Source organism: Delphinus delphis, chromosome 10 (assembly GCF_949987515.2).
Source record: "Delphinus delphis chromosome 10, mDelDel1.2, whole genome shotgun sequence".
NCBI classification, from domain to species: Eukaryota; Metazoa; Chordata; class Mammalia; order Artiodactyla; family Delphinidae; genus Delphinus; species Delphinus delphis.
The window spans coordinates 51,713,235-51,733,659 of NC_082692.2; the positions used below are offsets into that span (position 1 = coordinate 51,713,235).

The 20,425-nt window shown below is 47.2% G+C and overlaps 1 protein-coding gene across 2 annotated transcripts in view; it reads left to right on the top strand.

Moving 5' to 3' along the window:
* Positions 1–20,425, top strand: part of GPD1L (glycerol-3-phosphate dehydrogenase 1 like) — a 58,028-nt gene that overhangs the window by 32,548 nt on the left and 5,055 nt on the right. Inside the window, exons 5-8 of one of the 2 annotated variants that reach the window (XM_060022094.1) lie at positions 1,911–2,023; positions 12,862–13,095; positions 13,337–13,443; positions 15,425–15,577. In XM_060022094.1, coding sequence (XP_059878077.1) covers positions 1,911–2,023; positions 12,862–13,095; positions 13,337–13,443; positions 15,425–15,542 — 572 coding nt within the window. In that variant the 3' untranslated portion in view covers positions 15,543–15,577. The remainder of the gene's footprint in view (positions 1–1,910; positions 2,024–12,861; positions 13,096–13,336; positions 13,444–15,424; positions 15,578–20,425) is intronic. The other variant, XM_069541136.1, reaches the window with a different exon arrangement.

Sequence of the window (20,425 nt, forward strand, 5' to 3'; positions counted from 1 at the left end):
CTTTAATAATGATTAACTGCTTGCTGGCCATATTTCACCTGTTTCCCACCCTCTTTCCACTCTCCCCTGGATCATTTTGACATTATATTACTTCTGGGTGTAATTTTGATTGTTGACAATCCTCTTTTTTTCCTGCGTTGGAAGACTATAGTTCTGATTGTGATGTTTGTTGCTTGTTTATCTTCTCTTTTCCCACCCCTGAGAGGAACATAGCGTAGAGAGGGAGTGCGGGCCCTGGAGCCAGAGCACCTAGGTTAGAATTGGGGCTCTGCCTCCTACTAGCTGTGTGACCTAGGGCAACTTGGTAAACCTCTCTGGGCCTCCTGTCTGTCAATGGGGCAAATCAGTCATAGGCATGTAAGTATCAGCTATCTTATTATTATTATTATATAGACCTTTGTGTGATCGTTGTGAGCCTAGGCTGTTTTCACACCTGATTCATATTTAACCTCAGACAGTCCTGAGTGCCATAGTGTTTTACTCATGAGGCTAGAGGAGGTTAAATCAGAGGTTTGCCAACTTGTCTGCCCATTGGAGTCACCTGGGGAGCTTCAGAAATTAGTGATGCCTGCTCCACCCCAGAGCTTGTAATTTAATGGGTCTGGGGTTTGGCCAGACTTTGGTGTTTTTAAAGATCCTGGGTGATTGTAATGTGAAAACAAGCTTGGGAATAGGCTTGAGAACCTCGAGGCAGGAAGGGCCAAAGTGCCATAGTCCCCAGGCTCTGTGTGGAGATCATCACGTGGGAGCTAGGTCTTGGCTGGTGAATTTTATCATCCTGATTTCTGGAGCCCTCCCAGAGCAGAGCGCCACGCTGCATCCCACCAACCAGAGCAGATCTCACATCAGGCTCTATGTGTAAAGTTTTATTTTTGTTTTGAACTGAAAGTCGCTAACCAAAAAAATAAGGTGAAAAGTACTGATCCTCTGTGTCATTCTAAGCACGGTCCCAAGGGAGGGGATACAACGGGAACAAAAATGAGGACCCTTTGAATGCATTTCCGTCTTCCACAATTGTCAGGAACATGTTTGTTAATGTTGTATCAGTTCTCTTGTTGCCATAGTGATGCTAAGTAACAAACAATCCCAGATTCTTAGTGGCATCCAAAATAAGCACAGCTAACACGTGGGTTAGCTGTGGGTCTGCTGGAGGCTGGCGGATCAAAGCTGGGGTCGTTCTGCTCCTTTGTCTCATCTTCCTATAGAGTCCAGCGGGCCAGCCAGGATGTATTCTCACAGTGAAGGCAGAGGGACAAGGGAACCAGCCCTACTGCTGCACAAATAGGCTTCAGGCCTCCACTGTGTCAGGTCTATTAATGTCCCACTGACCAAAGCCAGTCACATGACTAAGCCCAAGGTCAAGGGGTGGGGAAATCTGTCCCACCCTCTGTGAGTCCAGGCACATCCTCTGGTCAAGCCAAATGCTGGTAGAAAGGGATGTACTTTCCTCCCCTGGAAGGAGCTTATAAGTGTGTATGGTAGCAAAAAGTTGCAACAGTTTTAGATATCAAATAATAGAAAGATGCTTAGATAAAATATAATGCGTGTATGCAGTAAACTACAAAGCAGCCATTTAAAGTAAAGTAGAAAGTGTATGATGTCACTGAAAATTATTCCTGCCATAAACGGGGGAAAGCAGATTATGAAATCACATATGTTCTCAATTTTGAGAAAAACTATGTATATTCCTATTTCAGTAAGTTAAAGATGTATGCCAAATTGTTAATGATCCTGTGGTGGGATTGTGGAATATTTTAATTTTCTATTTCTAGTCCTATGACTCTTCAAAATTTCCTATCAGGAAAATATGTTATTTTTGTAATAAGAAAAACGTCATTTTAAACTGTGTTAGATGCAAAAATTAAGATGAGAGGCTGTTATTAATTTCCTTTTTTCTAACCTTTCAATAGGCAGCAAGGTAATAGAGAACGGCCTTCTCTTCAAAGAACTTCTGCAGACTCCAAATTTTCGGATTACGGTGGTGGATGATGCAGACACGGTTGAACTGTGCGGTGCTCTGAAGGTAAAGCAGCCTTGATATTTCTGCTCACAGGAGGAGTGATCACACAGGGCCACTGCTAGCATCACTGCAGCCAGTCCTGAAGAATGGCCTCTGTGTTCTGTGCACGTACTTCTGGGGAGAATAGTGAATCGGCAGCCTTGTTTATCACTTCCTGCTTTGCCCCAGCCTTTCCTTGGCGGTTAGATTTCCTCTCCCACTCATGGTTGGCTTTTATTTGTAAATCTGGGAGAAGCGTGGGTGTTTGTTCTTTGGGAAATTGACAGCACTAACATTTGGAAAGCCAGGGACTACTTTGATTGTGGAGTCTTACCTGGGAGTGAAGTATTCTATTAATTTATACATTTCTCCTACTTACTGTCTTGAGCAGGAAGAGGAACTTGGCCCCTCTGAATGATGCTACTCTACTGGTTTGATGGTGTGGTTGGTTGTTGTTTTTAAAGGAAAAAAAAACAATCTGCTGCTGACAGGTCTTTCTAAGAACAGCTTTATCTTTGCCTGTAAAGGGAAAAGATCAGATTAAAGAACCAGCTTCTATTGGCTAGTGGCTTGGGAGGGTCAAGGGAAGTTTCCGCACTTGGTCTTGGGCTCCTGGCTTGTTCCCCTCTGCCTTTAAAAGTCGTGGTCGGGGTCCCTCTATCCTGACTATGGGGAACAGCCCACGGGAAGCTGGGCTGCATCTTCTCATCCTTCTCCCCTTGGAATCAAAGCTGCCTTCGCTGCCATCTCAAAAAAAAAGGGGGGGGGGAAGTAAAGAGCTTCCATGTGAATGGATAACCCCTTTGAGTCACTTTTGATTAATTTCTTTTGTAGCAGAAGCGGCCTTTCAGGAATTTGAGCACCTAGGGCAGGAAATTAAGTAATCTGGCATTCGCCTCACTTTGTCAGGTGAAAATTGCAAAGATCAAAAGAATGCAGGGGAGACCAGTCCAAAGAGTGCCTTCCCATGCTTTCTCCAAAGTGTACACCTTTTTTCCTGGTCAGAATTGAAAACCACTTTGTAGAATTAATATCGTGTGTGTATGTGTGGTCACATCTCCATACAATGAGAATTTTAAAAATTGAAGCCAATGAAAGACTTGGGCTCCCAGGCAGTCCATCTTTTGGGCCTCTCACTGTTGTGGCCTCTCCCGTTGTGGAGCACAGGCTCCGGACGCGCAGGCTCAGCGGCCGTGGCTCACAGGCCCAGCCGCTCCGCGGCATGTGGGATCTCCCCGGACTGGGGCACGAACCCGTGTCCCCTGCATTGGCAGGCGGACTCTCAACCACTGCGCCACCAGGGAAGCCCCAGTCCGTCTTTTTGAATGCTGGTGGGGGATTCTCACATTGCACACGGCCTGCTATACATTTAAGATGCTGGCTTTGGCTGTGTTGTTTATTTTTGTTGGTTGAGATTTTTATGTGTTTTTAATAGTCCTTCATTAAACTAATGACAACTCGCCAGCAGTTGTCATGAAGGCCTAATTGCTCAGCATGGTCTGTGTGCTCCAAAGCTCTCTTGAAGTGACTGGGTTATTTTCGGTGGTGGATGGGGAAGCTGTGAGAACCCGCCCAGAACAAAGGAACAGGGGGAGAAGAAAGATTCTAGATTGAGGGCTCTGGAGAAGTTTCTGCTGACGGGACCACATGCTGGTCCTGTGTCTGAACTGAGCATGGCTTTTCATGTCTGTTGGCAGGAAGCCTCCCGCTACCCATGATAGAGTGGTTCGTGGGGGGCAGAGGCAGATGGGGGTTGAGGACCATTTAGCATCCTTCCCCTGGCTTTCCTTTAAAACAGGATCAGTTACCATCACTGCTGCTGGCTTGCATCAGAGCTGGGAGTTTTGAAAACTGAGAAACAGGTGCTTTGGCAGTAATTGAGTCTAACCATCCCATTGGACAGATAAGGAGATAAGAGAGCCAAAGAGTAAATGACTCAACCGGCTGTATAAAAAAATTAAATTAAATTAAATTAAAAAAAAATAAAGAGTAAATGACTCAAACATAGCAGATATTAGCACGGTCAGAATGTGATCATGGATTTTAAGATTCAGTCCGGTGTCTTTTGTTACTCTGGACGACCTGACTTTTCTGGTTGGTGTCCAGGCAAGTTGAATGAAATGAAGCCCTCCCTTGCTAGAGCCTGCCCAACCACGGCAAATGGGCGTGTGTTTCTTTGATTATGTAATTAATCATTTTGTTGTTTTCTTCCTGATTATAAAAGGTAGTTTCACACAACAGAGAGGTGTAGAGAAAAAAGTGAAAATGACTGATAGACAGTCTCTACATCCTGAGATAATCACTATTAATGTTTGTTGTCTCCCCTGCCAGTCTTTTTAGCAAGCACACATTTGTTAGGTCCCCTTTTTAAAAGAAAAACTGGATCTTACTGTTCAAGCAGTTTGTTTTACTTTTAAAAAAAAATTATTTTATTGAAGTATAGTTGATTTACAATGTTGTGTTAATTTCTGCTGTACGACAAAGTGATTCAGTTACACACGTATATGCATTCTTTTTTGTTTTTTTCCACATTAACAACCTTTAGAAATCTCCACACTAAAAATATTTTTGAAGTACACTTTTTTTTGTGCTCAAAAACATGAGGGCATTTGACTTACCAAAAAAAGGGGGAAAAAAGGAGGAAGAAAGATAACAGCTCCTTACAAGGATAAAAGAAAAAGAAAATTCAAAATGCAAAATCATGTTGTACCAGTGCATCTTACTGCTTCAGAATGTCCTTCACCTCTTAGCTAAATTAATCTCTTAATAACTACGGGAGTATTCCTTTTTAAATATCAACTTTATTTAGGCATAATTCGTGTATATTAAACTGCACCCAGTTAAATATATAATGCAGTTGGGTGTATATACCCTGAAAATCATCACCACAATACAGAACATTTCCATCACCCCAAACAATTCTGTATGTCTTTTTTTGGTAAATTTATTTATATATTTTTGGCTACGTAGGGTCTTTGTTACTACACGTGGGCTTTCTCTAGTTGCCGCGAACGGGGGCTTCTCATTGCAGTGGCTTCTCTTGTTGCAGAGCATGGGCTCTAGGCACATGGGCTTCAGTAGTTGTGGCACGCAGGCTCAGTAGTTGTGGCTCGCGGGCTCTAGAGCACAGGCTCAGTAGTTGTGGCACACGGGCTTAGTTGCTCCGCGGCATGTGCGATCTTCCCAGATAAGGGCTTACCTGTGTCCCGTGCATTGGCAGGCAGATTCTTAACCACAGCGCCACCAGGGAAGCCCACGTATATGTCTTTTTGTAGTTCACCCCTCTCTCCCAAGCCAGCAGCCACTGATCTGCTTTTGTACACTATAGAATTTTTATAATGGAGTTGTGCAATATGTACTCTTCTGTGTCTGGCTTCTTTCACTAGCAGTGAATTTTTGTTTTAATGTAAAGTTTAAGAGGTACTTCATATAGAAAAGTACAGAAACCATAAGTGTACAGCTCAACCTATGTTTTTTTTTTATTTATTTAATTAATTTATTTTTGGCTGCATTGGGTCTTCGTTGCTGCATGAGGGCTTTCTCTAGTTGTGGAGCGTGGAGGGTACTCTTCATTGTGGTGTGCAGGCTTATTGCGGTGGCTTCTCTTGTTGTGGAGCACGGGCTCTAGGCACGCGAGCTTCAGTAGTTGTGGCACGCAGGCTCAGTAATTGTGGTGCGCGGGCTAAGTAGTGGCACACGGGCTTAGTTGCTCCGCGGCATGTGGGATCTTCCCGGACCAGGGCTCGAACCCCGTCCCCTGCATTGGCAGGCAGATTCTTAACCACTGCGTCACCAGGGAAGTCCTCAACCTATGTTATTTTTAATAAATACTTTATCAGGATTAAGTTTCATTAACAGAGACCCAAAATAATAGTGGCTGGGACTTCTCTGGTGGTATAGTGGTTAGGAATCCACCTGCCAATGCAAGGGACACAGGTTCGAGCCCTGGTCTGGAAGATCCCACGTGCCGCAGAGCAGCTAAGCCCTTGCACCACTACTGAGCCTGCGCGTCACAATTACTGAAGCCCACGCCTAGAGCCCACGCTCCACAACAAGAGAAGCCACCGCAATTAGTCCGCACACCGCAACAAGGAGTAGCCCCCACTCACCGTAACTAGAGAAAGCCTATGTGCAGCAACAAAGACCCAACACAGCCAAAAATAAAAAATAAATAAATTTATATAAATAAATAAATAATAAAACCTGTGCACTAAAACCAGATTTAGTTTCACAAACAATTTTTAAAAAAATTAGTGGCTAAGCAAGGTAGAAGTTTATCTCTTTCTTGTGTAAAAATCCTGAATCCATATGACAACTCCATTCCACCAAATTCTCAGGGACCCAGGCTCCTTCCAGCTCACGAGGTATGGCTCTTGTACTTGTATTCCAAGATGGTGACCAGAGCTCCAACCATCACATCTGCCTTCCAGGCAGCAGGGTGAAAAAAAGGATAAAGGGCATGTGGCAGCTGTCTTTTAAGGCAGGTTCTGGGAGTAACAGTGTAACAGTTTGGCTTCATCTTAATGGGCAGTACTTAATTGTGTGACTATACCTGCTGCAGGGGAGGTTGGGACATTTCCCCCTCTCTCTGGGTAGCCATATACTTGCATGAAAATCAGGAACTCTAGGACTCAGGAAGAAAAGGAGAGTAGATTGGGAGATACACCCATTACCTGTGCCACAGAGGCTCGGCATTCTTTGTAGGGTTGTCTGTGGTGAGGCTCACCACCCTAATTGCTGGGCGTGTAGGTTTCCTCCAGGGCTTTGGCTGTGATGAATGTACTGTGGGCCACAGCCTGGTGCCCCGTCTCAGCCAGGGCCACATGTGGCTGTGTGCGTTTACATGCAAATTAATTAAAACTTTTTTTAAAAATTCAAAATTGAGTTTCTGAGTCACAGTAGCCCCATTTCAGAGACTCAGTAGCCCCATTAGTCTTAAGTGAGTCTCAGCAGCTAGTGGCTACTCTGTTGGACGAGCAGATAGCAAACATTTACGTCATCGCAGAAACTTCTGCTGGACAACACTGCTCTCGCTAAGGCAGCTTCTCATCAGGGTGTGCAGCCTGGTGGGCTGAGCGTGGGCTTGACTTTGGGCCTCCTAGACATCTCAGCCAAGGTGGCCTTACACAGTACCCAACCTGCAAACCATACGTGGTACCTCGACATAGTTAGCCTACACTTTTCAGGTTTCCGCGAGGAGAGGTCAGATGCACTCGGAGGTGGCCTCAAGAAGAGTCAGGCGGGTTGTTGGACTTACAGAAAATACTGACTTGGTTTTCAGCAGGGCCATTCTCCCTAGGTGGTGAGAGTGTTGGCATAAACTGCGGGTCACATGGGCTGCTCCTCCAGTTTTGTAGTCTTTTTGTGGGTGGGTGGGAGCGAAAGAAACTGAGCCCTATCCAACCCGCCCCGATTCAGGATTGCAGAGACCGCACTTCGCGGAGGATGATTGCCTCTGAGTATTACTATCACCCGGGAAATGGGCAGGGGCTTAAGGACGCCTGTCTTCTGAAAATCATGGTATTTTTAGCTCTGTTTAAAATAGTGAATAAATTTTCACTATTCACATGAATAGTTTAAAGCAGATTTAAATGCCCAGCGGATAGTGATAAATTTCACAGCTGAGCGACCTCAGAGGACATCTGTTCGGGTGCTATTCAGACATGATCTGACCAGCTCAGTGTGTTTATTTTTCTTTTGACAGTGATGAGTGGTAGGTGAGAGAGTGAGGATTTCAGGATGCATCATATGGTGATTAAACAGGGCCCAGGGTCCCCTTAGAAGGGAGGGGTTGACTCTGCAGTGGCCCCTCCTCCCCATGGTGGGGAGGCCAGACATCCAGGGGAAACTGGGAGGTGGTCCCAACCTGTGTGCCCCTGGGCCACGGGCACCCTCCTCTGCCTTTTCTCTGAGCGCAGTGACATAGAAGGTTAGAAGCACGCGTTGGAGCTCAGGGCTCGTGCATTACAGCTCCTGCTTGGATGTTTCCAGTGACTGAGAGCGCACTCCCTTTGCTTCGGTCTTTTCCGTTGGGTGGGGTCAACTCTTCCTGTTAGAAAGTTCTTGTCTTGCTGAGCTGGCCCCTCTGTGCCTTCCACTCACCGGCCTGGAGCAGCCTTGCGTGATCTGCTCCCTGGAGAGAACTAGGAAGCTGGGCTGCCAGGGCTCGAAACCCAGCTCTCCTGATCCTGACTGTACAACCTTGGGTGTGCTACTTACCCAGGTGCCTGAGTTTCCTTGCCCCTCACTGTGTGTAGTAACAGGACCTGCCTTGTAGGAACGTTGTGAAGATTAAATCAGTTAATAATATATGAAGCACTTAGAAACAGTTCAATAAGGTTAACTTTTTTTTTTAACATCTTTATTGGAGTATAATAGCTTTACAACGGTGTGTTGGTTTCTGCTGTATAACAAAGTGAATCAGCTATACATATACATATGTTCCCATATCCCCTCCCTCTTGCGCCTTCCTCCCACCCTTCCTATCCCACCCCTCTAGGTGGTCACAAAGCACCGAGCTGATCTCCCTGTGCTATGCGGCTGCTTCCCACTAGCTATCTGTTTTATATTTGGTAGTGTATATATGTCCATGCCGCTCTCTCACTTCGTCCCAGCTTACCCTTCCCCCTCCCCTTATCAATAAGGTTAACTTTTGCTGTTATTTTTATTATTCTTTCCCATAAATCTTTTCTCCTCCTAGGCCTCCTGCTTTTGCCTCCTGAGCCTCCATGCAGGCCCAAGAGGCAGTCCTCTTTGATATCTGGTTGCAGAGGTCTCAGGAAGGTCTCTTGGACCCGGAGAGGGGTGGGAGTGGCCAGGCCACATTTGCCATACCATGGAAGCAGCAGGGGACAGGGAACCGTGGGCCCGTGGAGCCAGGCACCGGGGGCGTGTCCCATGTGCATCACTTATCAGCCGGGCGTTCTTGGCAAGCCGTTGACCCTCGCTGAGCCAGCCAGGGGGACAGGCACACACTTGCCGGGGTTGCCATGAGAATTTGGATGAGACCGTGTGTGCAGTGGCCTGGTGGGCTCACTGTAGGCGCTTCGTAAATAATCCATAGGAGCCCCTTGTTGAAAGGACGTCCGTGTTATGTCCCATCCAGTCTGTAGACGTTGGCTGGGGTTGGTTTGTCAAGTGACCTCCAGAGTGGGTCACGTTGTGAGGAGAGGGGGGCACAGGGACACAGCCCAGGAGGCATCAGAGAGCCATTTCCACAATTTAACCATTTGGAAGCTAGGCCTTGGCATGTTGCCATGGTAACTTCGATAAAACCATTTGGTGGGCTCACCAACAGTTGGCTTCGTGGTCTCTGTGGTCAGTCTCTCTGCACATCCTTAGGTGTCTCTCTGTTGCCCCAGGGCTGTCCCACTGTCTGCAGTCCCCTGGGACTGCAGTTCAGGCCACAACTGATCCAGATTCCCTGGAGGGATGTCACCAGCAGAAGAGCCTTGAGAGATCTCGTCCAAGCCCTGAATTTAACAACCAAGGCCAAGAAGGCTCAGACAGATGGAGTGATTATCCCAAGGTCACACAGCGACAAGGCAGACTGAGAACCAGAAGCCCACTGGATGTCATGCGTGTGCCCCTCGTATCTCCCTATGTGCTTCCTCGGTTTGGCTGCTATGCCAGGAGGGGTGACTGGGCCTGTTTGGGCCCAGCCTTGGGTGTTCTCTCGCTCCTGGTCTCTGCACAGTGTCCCATCTAAAAGGTCCGGCTGTTCCATCCCAACTCAGCAGCTCTGGGGCAGAGCCGCAGAATGGATCCCAGTCCGCCCGTCAGCATCTCTCCAGCTCCTTCACTCTGCCTGTCCCCTCTCCTCTGCACGTCATGCTGCCAGATGCCAAGCGCGCCCAGCTGGGAATCGCCCTCCCCCCATCCCTGTGCACACGCAGCAGGTGCTTGGGGCTGGTGGTTGCCATCAGGTAGCTGCTGAGACCTACAGTCTGCATTGCCTGTGTGGTGGGAAGGACTGGAGAAGCTCACAGGTACAGGCAGAGGTGGTACCTTATGAAAACATGCTCCCGGGTCAGGAGGCTGGATTCCTCAGCTCCGCCTGCAGCTGTAGGAGCCGGGGTCTGCGTGGATCCTGGCCTTTGCAGAGGAATAGCCAGAACCAGAGTAAGGCCTGATGTGATTGCTGAGGAAGGGAAGGTTCCTTTAGGGCCCCTGCCTTCAGCTCCCTCGTTCGGCTGTCTTCATCTGCTGCCACCCGGGGAGCCAGGAGAGGGTCCTGCTCTGTCGGAAGCCCACCGAAGCTTCTAGAGGGCTCACGGGAACTTTTTCATCTGAAGTGGCCGCGTCCTGTCAGGGAGAGCCTGGCCACATCAGTGCTGTGTTTGATCTGTCTTATAAAAAACTGCATATCAACCAGAGAATACATTTTTCCTCCCCGGGTCATTCCATTTTCTATCTTATCCCTCAGATTTTATAGTCGTGAATGTTTTTAAAAATGTTCTGTCTTTAATTAATTTTTAAAAATTAGGGGGAGTGAGGAAGAAATGCACTTATGTTAGCTTATTTCTCATTGTTACTAACTGGCTTCATAGTTTAAGGTCTTAAGGCACAAATCCATATATAGGCATCAGGTATTATGGCAAAATGCTTGTGTGGTTAGACAGAAGCAGAATACTTGCATTTTTTCCTGCATTGAGTGCTCTTGGAGAGGGAGCTGGTAACATGGAAAGAGCTGGCAACCTGAGGGTTGACTGGTGTCCCAAACAAGTCCACCCCTCCCCCCACCACCACCCCCTGTCACCTCCACTCAGGCACTACTTGGCATATGTGATTGTCTGGTTTTACATAGGATTTGAGACCCAGTTCAGATGCCACTTCCTCCATGCAGGCTTCCCTGCTTTGAAATGAAGCTTCTCTGCACAATCTCATCCTTCTGTCTCCTGATGTGCTTTTCTGTGTCTTTTCCCAGTGATACTGTCAACTCCTTGAGGACACCCTGTGTCTAATTCTATCTTTGCAGCCCCCTGCCCCCTGAGGGCACCCTCAGCCCCTCCAGGGTCCAGCGGGGCTTCCCACAGTGCACGCCTAGTACACATGGGTTGAAATGAGACCCAACCTTCAGTACCTCTTACGGAATATTGCTTTCTGCTGAGCATCATTGTGATTTGTGCACAGGTTTTATTTTCCTGCTAAGTTGGGGGTGACGAACTTTTTCCAGAAGAGCTCGTTAGAAAATGTGGGCTTTGCAGACCTTAAAGGTCTCTGCACAACTACTCAGATCTGTTGACAGCACACAGGCAACCACAGACAGTATGTAACTGAACGGGAGTTCCTGGTTTCCAGTACAACGTTACTTATAACACTTGGCCCTGATTTGCTGACCCCCGAACTAGGTTATCAGCTTCTGAAGAGGCAGGTCTGTGTCTGATCTGCCTGGTGTGCAGCAAAGAGCCACGCAACAACCCAGCGCTTCAGAAATGCTCATTTAGGGATTATTAAATTTATTTATTTATTTACTTACTTATTTTTGGCTGAGTTGGGTCTTTGTTGCAGTGCGCGGGCTTCTCATTGTGGTGGCTTCTCTTGTTGCGGGTCATGGGCCCTAGAGCACAGGCTCAATAGTTGTGGCACACGGGTTTAGTTGCTCCGCAGCATGTGGGATCTTCCCAGACCAGAGATCAAACCCATGTCCCCTGCATTGGCAGGTGGATTCTTAACCACTGTGCCACCAGGGAAATCCCAGGGATTATTAAATGAAACAAAAGGCAGAAACTTGATTTGCACGTATGCATTCATCATCACGCAGCAATTCTGACCCAGGTACGCTCCCAACAGAAGTGCCTGCTCACGGCCACCAGAGGTCATGTACCAGGTGTCATAGCAGAGCCATTTGTAATGGCTCCAAACTGGAAACTACCCCTATGCCAATCAACAGAACGGATAAATTGCAGTATATTTGCACAATGGAATATAACGTAGCAATGAAAATAAATGCGTTATGTGTAAAAATACGGCTGAAGCTCACAAACGTGTTGTCAAATTGAGACAGAGAAGATAGACACGAAGGATTACACCCTGTATGATTCTGTTCATATAAAGTTTAAGGACAAGGAAAGTAAACCTGTGCCATTAGAAGTCAGGAGAGAGGTTACCTTTGGTGCAGGGGTGACCAGGAGAAAGTCAGAGGGGGCTTCCTGGGGCACTGGTTACGTTCTACTCCTTGATCAGGGAGCTGGTTACACAGGTGTGTCTGGTTTGTGAAAATTCATCAAGCTGTGCACTTATGATTTGACTACTTTTCTGTGAATGTTATAGTTGAATAAAGCCTTTGATTTATTCAACTATAAAAGAAAAAAAAGAGGGAGAGAAAAAAATAAAATAAATAAAAGCACCTATTGCAAATAAAAAAAAAAAGAAAAAGAAAAAAAAACCGTTTGTTCAAACAGTATTTGACCAGAGACTACCATCCACCGTTCCCATTCTGGCTGATGCCACCCTCTGAGCACAGGTGTAGGCTCTTTGCCCTGTGAATGGGAATATGGGAGCCTGGTCCCTTCTTTCTGCTCTCTGTCACGGGTACAAAAGCAGAACCCCGGGTCGTGGGACTTCCCTAGTGGTCCAGTGGTTAAGACTCTGAGCTCCCAATGCAGGGGGCCTGGGTTCAATCCCTGGTCGGGGAACTAGATCCCGCATACTGGAACTAAAAGATCCCGCACGCAGCAACGAAGATCCCGCATGCTGCAGCTAAGACCCGGCACAGCCAAATAAATAAATAAATGTTAAAAAAAAAAAAAAAAGAACCCTGGGTCATGTGGGACCCAGGGGAGCCAGTGTCCCTCCTTCCCTGCATTCTCTCCCCCAGCGGGCATGTGACGGCATCCCCGGGCTTCTTGTCTCCTTTGTAGAACATCGTGGCCGTGGGAGCCGGGTTCTGCGACGGCCTCCGCTGTGGCGACAACACCAAAGCCGCTGTCATCCGCCTGGGGCTCATGGAAATGATCGCCTTTGCCAGGATCTTCTGCAAGGGCCAGGTGTCCACGGCCACCTTCCTGGAGAGCTGCGGCGTGGCTGATCTGATCACCACCTGCTATGGGGGCCGGAACCGCAGGGTGGCCGAGGCCTTTGCCAGGACCGGAAAGGTAGCCCCCGGTGTGGGATCCCAGTCTGGGGAGAGCCGCTGACCTGTGGGTGGAGGCTGTGTGTGCTGGGCTTGTCCTGCTCACCCCCATCTGCCTTTGCTTAAAAGTGCTTCAGTCCTACGCCCTCTGCCTTGTATGTCGTTATCTTTTCTTGGCTTGCAGCTCTCCTCCCCCACTCTGCTCTTAAAATAAGTGATGCTCTAGATTTTACAGGAGATTGTTTTCATCCTTTGTTTTTAAGACCATCGAAGAATTGGAGAAGGAGATGCTGAATGGGCAGAAGCTGCAAGGACCTCAGACTTCGGCCGAGGTGTACCGCATACTCAAACAGAAGGGGCTGCTCGACAAGTAAGTGTCCCATTGTCCATGAGGCCAGGGGAGCGGCCATCATCCCCCCGCCTTGCTCACTCACGACCCCCAGCTTGGTCAGCACATGAGCACAGGCACTTGATGAGTGTGTGCAGAAAGTTACTGGGTTAGTTCCGTCCTTTGTGTGATGTGAGGGTCTATGGCAGGAAACATCTGCCTACCCTGAAAATGAGCATTTACACAAAACATGAAACGAGGGAGGAAGGCTCAGCGCTGCAGGGCACAGTACAAAATAGGAAGTTTGAGATTCTGGCTTGTCCTGCGGGGTGTTTGGTAAGAGCTACATGACATACATTTTAAATTTTAAAAAAAGATTACTTTGTCCTTTTAATAAAAAGATACAGCCTTGTTAATGAAATGTCAAACAATTCAGAAAAGAAGGAAGGACAAGTTCCCCCCAGGACTCCAGCACTAGAGATGCCCTGTTTAAGGTGTGATGAGCAGCCTTGTAGTCTCCCCACCCATCCTCTGCTGCCTGTCCAGGCGGGTCACGTGTTAGAGGTGGCTTGGATCAGCTTGCCGTGCTGCGGGATGGAGGGAGGAAGCCCAGTGGTCCCGCAGAAGCTGCCCAGCGTCTGAGGCTGCCCCAGCCTTTCCTCTTGTCGATTTGCTAAGCCTGTCTTTGTAATCACGATGCTACCACACCACCCAGTAAATGCTTGTGTGGCACATCCTGGGCGTCCTTAACGCTCCCGTAATAGTCTGGAGAGGTGGGTGCCTGGGAGAGTGGGGAGCTGGTCCCCAGCGTGCACTTCTCTGCACCGGGAGGTGGGTCACAGGTCTGCCATCAGCTCCCTTACCCTCTACAGGTCAGTCTAGATGCTGCTGGTCCCAAGCACCTGCATCTTAACCCCGCCGCCTGCATCCAGCTCTCCCCCTTGTTCGCCGTCCAGTTCCCTATTGGAAGTTAAAAATGAGGGGCAACAGAGCATTTGTCTTCCTTCCTTAATTTGCATTTGATTTTTTTGAAACGGCGTTCAATGCCAGCCGGGCAGAGGGGGGAGTCATAAACAAGCGTCGGAAGAGGGGAACTACCTTTTAATCATGATTAAAAGGAAAATACCCATGACATGCATGGTTTTCCTTACCTATTTAACAGCAGACACTGATGGGTTTGTGTGTGATTGGGACTACTTTAATGACCGTTAAGTCTTTATCAGGAATTTTTGTTTTAAGTCTTAAAAAAAATACCTGGGTGTTTGATGATGGTGAGTCTCTCCCAATCACAGTTTTAAAGTGGCATCTGTGTGCAACCAAGGTAGAGTCCTAGGATCCCACAGTAGTATACAGATAGGATAGGGTCCTGTCCTTTGATAGGATTCTATGAGTTGACACACTGGCCGGTGTGAGTCTGTGTGTGTTGTCTAACTACTGGAGGATACAGGCTGGAACAGGTGTTCTGGGATCAGTACCTGCCTGTTTTAAAGCAAGTGTAATGAAGCAGGAGAAACCTGCCTCTCCACAGTCATGTCCCATTTTCTTCGGATTAGAAATCGACCCAGCCATCCCTGTGCTTAGTGAGGTCGCTGCTGGATTGAGGGGCACCTGCCCTTCTCCCAGGCCTAGTGTCGAGTCCCATGGGTCCATCCCCCACTGCGCCTGCCCCCAGTGGCACAAGTAGAGCCAAGTCCTGCTATTCTCCCTTTGCACCACCGCTTACCTGGATTTCTTTCTTTTCCATTCCAGCCATCACCATGCTGGTCTTCCTCCATTTCCTTCTCCCTTGCCTGCTATAGAAAGAGCGCTGAGCAGAAGGACAGTGGCCTTGTGTCTCATTAGCTGTGTGGTCTTGGGCAGGTCATGTTTTTAGCTGCTCTGTGCCGTTTATCCACAAAGTCAAAGGGGTAGACCAGATGACTGCTGTGGTCACCTCTAACTCAGAGGCCTCCTGCTCTTAGAGAAGGAGGTCCACAGGCCTTAGGTTGGCATCTCAGTTGAGTACCAACTTTGTTTCTAACAGCGTGTCCTGTGACCCCTGCTTTAGTGGAAGCGGACCTCCCTTGGCCCCAACCGCCTCCTTCTCAGACTCCTGTGTGCATCTGTCCTGCGGTTTGGCCTGCCTGGACACCCCCTTATGAGCATCTCAGCCATCATCGCCCACAAGGCAAGCCAGGTCTGTCCTCAGAGAACCTCTGTCGTATCCTCCAGATACAAATCATTTTCCCTGCTTTGAACTTACTGTTTAGAGCAGCAGTCGGCAAACTTTCTCTGCAAAGAATCACATAACAAAGATTTCATCTTTGTAGACCACGTACAGGACTCTGCCCTACAGTCTTTGTTTCTGTTCATAGTTCTTTAAAAAGGTAAAAATGATTCTTAGCCTACAGGCGGCACAAAAACAAGTCACAGGCCAGACTTGCTTCTCAGGCCATGGTTTGCCAACCCCTGGTTTAGATACTATTGCTGCTAATGTGCTATGGACTTAAAAAAAAAATTAAAGTCATACAAAAGAAAAAAAAATTAAAGTCATACAAAAAGGCACACAGGGGCTTCCCTGGTGGCGCAGCAGTTGGGAGTCAGCCTGCCAATGCAGGGGACACGGGTGCGTGCCCCGGTCCGGGAAGATCCCACATGCTGCGGAGCGGCTGGGCCTGTGAGCCATGGCCGCTGAGCCTGCGCGTCTGGAGCCTGTGCTCCGCAGTGGGAGAGGCCACAACAGTGAGAGGCCCGCGTACAGAAAAAAAAAAAAGAAAAGAAAAAGGCACACAGGTTAAAGTGGGTCCTGATCCCTACGCCAGATGGAGGTGGATTTCTCAGGGTTCATTGAACTTCCCACATGGCCCTTTTGTTTGTGTGATGGGTAACGAACTCCACAGTCTGCTTTGTCCCTTTTCATCACTTCAGAATTTTTTTTTCTTTTTTTTTTTTTGGCCGTGCCGTGCAGCATGTGGGATCTTAGTTCCCCAACCTGGGATCGAACCTGTGCCCCCTACATTGGAAGTGTGGAGTCTTAACCACTGGACCGCCAGGGAAGTCCCCTAGGAGATATATAGATATATATAGATATATAGATATATAGATATATAGATATATATATATAAAAGAAGGGGGAGGAGAGAAGGGGGGAAAGAGGGGAGAAGGGGAGGGAGGAGGAGGAGGAGGCAGCATGGGGAGAGCTGGCGCCCTGTGGAGCTGTCACTCATAAAGCAGAACTGGCAGGCTCAGCCTCATTTCCTTACTCCTCATGACCAAAGCATGAAGCTGAGGGTAAACAATGTGGGCTAAATCAGGCCTCCTCTCCTCTTGAGTCTTTTTTGTTTGTTTGTTTGTTTTTTTGCGGTACGCGGGCCTGTCACTGTTGTGGCCTCTCCCGTTGTGGAGCACAGGCTCCAGACGCACAAGCTCAGCAGCCATGACTCACGGGCCCAGCCGCTCCACGGCATGTGGGATCTTCCCGCACCAGGGCACAAACCCGTGTCCCCTGCATCAGCAGGCGGACTCTCAACCACTGTGCCACCAGGGAAGCCCCCCTAGGATATATTTTGAAAATCATTCCACGTCTGCACCTAGAGGTCTCATTTAATGGCTGCAGAACATTCCATGGTGTGGGAGAACCTCAGTTTATTTATTAACCAACCTTCTCTTGATAGACATTAAGACATTAATAGACATTGTTGGGGTTTTTCTGCTGTTGTGAAATTTGATTTACTTAACGTCCTTGTGCCTGTGTCTTTATGACCATGTGTGAGTATCAGGTGTTTGTATTAGTCTGCTTGAGCTGCCACAGCAAAATGCCACAGACAGAGTGGCTCGCACAACAGAAATTTGTTTCTCACAGTTATAGAGGACAGAAATCGAAGGTGTCAGCAGGGTTGACCTCTCTGAAGCCTCTTCTTCCCGCATCTTCTCGTGGTCCCCCCTCTGTATACGTCTGAGTCCTAGTCTCCTTTTCTTATGAGGACTGCAGCCGTATTGGTTTAGGGCCCATCTTTTTTTTTTTGGCCACACCACCCGGCGTGTGGTATCTTAGTTCCCTGACCAGGGATCGAACCCGAGACTCCTTCATTGGAAGGCAGAGTCTTAATCTCTGGACTACTGGGAAAGTCCCACGGTCCATCTTAATGAACCCTTTTCACTTAATTACCTCCTTCAGTGCCCTGTCTCCAAATATAGTCATTCTGAGGGGCTGGGGCATTGGGTGAGTTTGGGGGAGGGGTACAATCAGCCCATAAGAGTGTTGTAAGCTCCTTGAGGCCTGTGGCCTCATTTATAATACTGCACATCCCTGCTCATGATTGAGGCCTGACACATCTAAGCCCTCAGTATCCATTAGTAGGATAGCTGATTTATTTGGTTTACACCCATTTTTTAATAAAATATTATCTTTTGTCTTCCTTTCACTTTTTGAAAAAAATATTTATTTTTTGGGAAGTATTGTTGCTGTGCAATATTATATGCTACAGGTGTACAATATAGTGAATCACACTTTTTAAAGGTTATACTCCATTTAGTTATCATAAAATATTGGCTATATTCCTCATGTTACAAAATATATGCATGTAGCTTATTTTATACATAATAGTTTGTACCTCCTGTTCTCCCACTCCTGTATTGCCCCTCCCCCCTTCCCTCTCCTCGTGCTCGCTGGTAACCACTAGTTTGTTCTCTATATCTGTGGGTCTGCTTCTTTCTTTGTTATGTTTACTTGTTTGTTGTATTTTTTAGATTCCACATGTAAGTGATATGGTACAGTATTTGTCTTTCTCTGACTTATTTCACTTAGCGTAATACCCTCCAAGTCCATTTACTGCAAATGGCCAAATTTCGTTCTTTTTTATGGTTGAGTAATATTCCATTGTATGTATCTACCACATCTTCTTTATCCATTCATCTGTTGATGACCATTTAGGTTGCTTCCATATCTTGGCAATTGTAAATAATGCTGCTATGAATATTGGGGTGCATGTATCTTTTCAAATTAGTGCTTTCGTTTTTTTCAGATACGTGCCCAGTAGTGGGATTGCTGGGTCGTATGGTAGTTCTATTTTTAGTGTTTTGAGAAACCTCCGTACTGTTTTCCACAGTGGCTCTACCAATTTACATTCCCACCAATAGGACTGTAAATTTTTTCCACATCCTGGCCAACATTTGTTATTCGTGTTCCTTTTGATGATAGCCATTCTGACAGGTGTGAAGTGATATCTCATGGTGGTTTTGATTTGCATTTCCCTGATAATTGAGCAACTTTTCATGTGCCTGTTGGCCATCTGCAACTCCTGTTTGGAAAAATGTATATTCACTTCTTCTGCTCATTTTTTAATCGGGTTGTTAGTTTTCTTGTTGTTGAGTTGTATGAGCTGTTTATACATGTTGGATATTAACCCCTTATTGGTCATACCATTTGCAAATATCTTCTCCCATCCACTAGGTTGTCTTTTCATTCTGTTTATGGTTTCCTTGTCCTCCTTTCACTTCTAACCTTCTTTAGAGAGTTCCCCAAACTGATCTAATTGGCTTCGTAGCATTTTAAAATTTAGAAAATAGCATTGAGACGGGCATTATAACCTAGTGGTTGAGTGTTGGCTACAAAGTCAGAAACTGTGCCTCAGTTTCCTCATCTATAGAGTGGAGATAATATTATCTACCTCATAGGGCAGTTGTGAGGGTTAAATAAATTGCTTATTGATAGAAATCCCCCCTCTCCCTACCTCTGTATCACTTGTTAACATCTCATCTACAGAACGCATTTTGGAAATGGCTGGTCATGAAAATTGCTCTCGGCTTCAAGAGCAACGCCCAGTTAAAATGCCTTGAACAGTAGGGTTATTTTTCCCATGTAACAAAGAATCTGGAGGTGGACATGATTAGTGTTGGCTCAGTGCCTCTGGATTAGAAGCTTAATGATCTTGTTAACCTTCCCTCAAAGCTTCAAGATGGCTCCAGCAGCTCCAAGCATCACATACACAACTGCACTCAGGGGCAGGGAGCAAGGGCAGTCTGGGTAGCAGATTTTTCCTCCAGTGCCTCTCAAGGAGAGAAAGATCTTCCCCAGAAACTCTCCCAGATGTATTGTGTCTTGCTGGCTAGAAATTACTGGGCCAATTCTAGGTGAAAGAAAGGCTGCAAAAGTGAGCCTTAGGCTATTTCCAATCTCGATAAGGAGAGAAAGGGGTTGGGAATGGTTTCGGGTGGCCACTTAACCACCTGCCACCCTGCTTGAGGGACATACAAGTTGTTCTCATCTTAGGAAGAGGAAAACTCAGCCATGGAAGGGGTTGAAATCTCCAGGCTCTAACTCCCATTCACAAGAATTTATTCAACAAATACTCACTGAGCACCTGCCCCTTGCCTGCACTGGGCCAGGCTGTGCTGATGCGGAGGTGAACAAACTAGGCTTGGGCCCTGTCCTCTCAAACAGTCTGGGACCCAGTGGCCACCCTGTGGCTGCATTTATAAGCTGTTTATTTATTGCACATCCACCATATGTCAAGTGTCGTACTGTCCACCTTACACATAAGTCAGTTACTACAATAATCTTGAGTGTCCAGCCCCATTTTGCAGATGAGCAACAGGGTCAGAGGGTTTGTGAAACTTGCCCAAAGTTAATAGGCTGTGGAGTCAGATTTGATTCTCTACCTGACTCCAAAAAACCCCCAGAACATTCTGAACCTTAAAAAAACCCACAGTGGGGCTTCCCTGGTTGTGCAGTGGTTGAGAGTCCGCCTGCCGATGCAGGGGACACGGGTTCGTGCCCCGGTCCGGGAATATCCCACATGCCGCAGAGCGGCTGGGCCCGGGAGCCATGGCCGCTGAGCCTGCGCGTCCAGAGCCTGTGCTCCGCAACGGGAGAGGCCATAACAATGAGAGGCCTGCGTACCACAAAAAAAAACCCACAGTGACAGACTGTCATAAAGACATATGACTAATCAGCACTGTTTGCTGTTCTTAAATTACATTGTCATTATAGGATGCTTAACTAGATAATTTTCAGAATGGCTTTTAAGATTCCTGTGATTCTTTC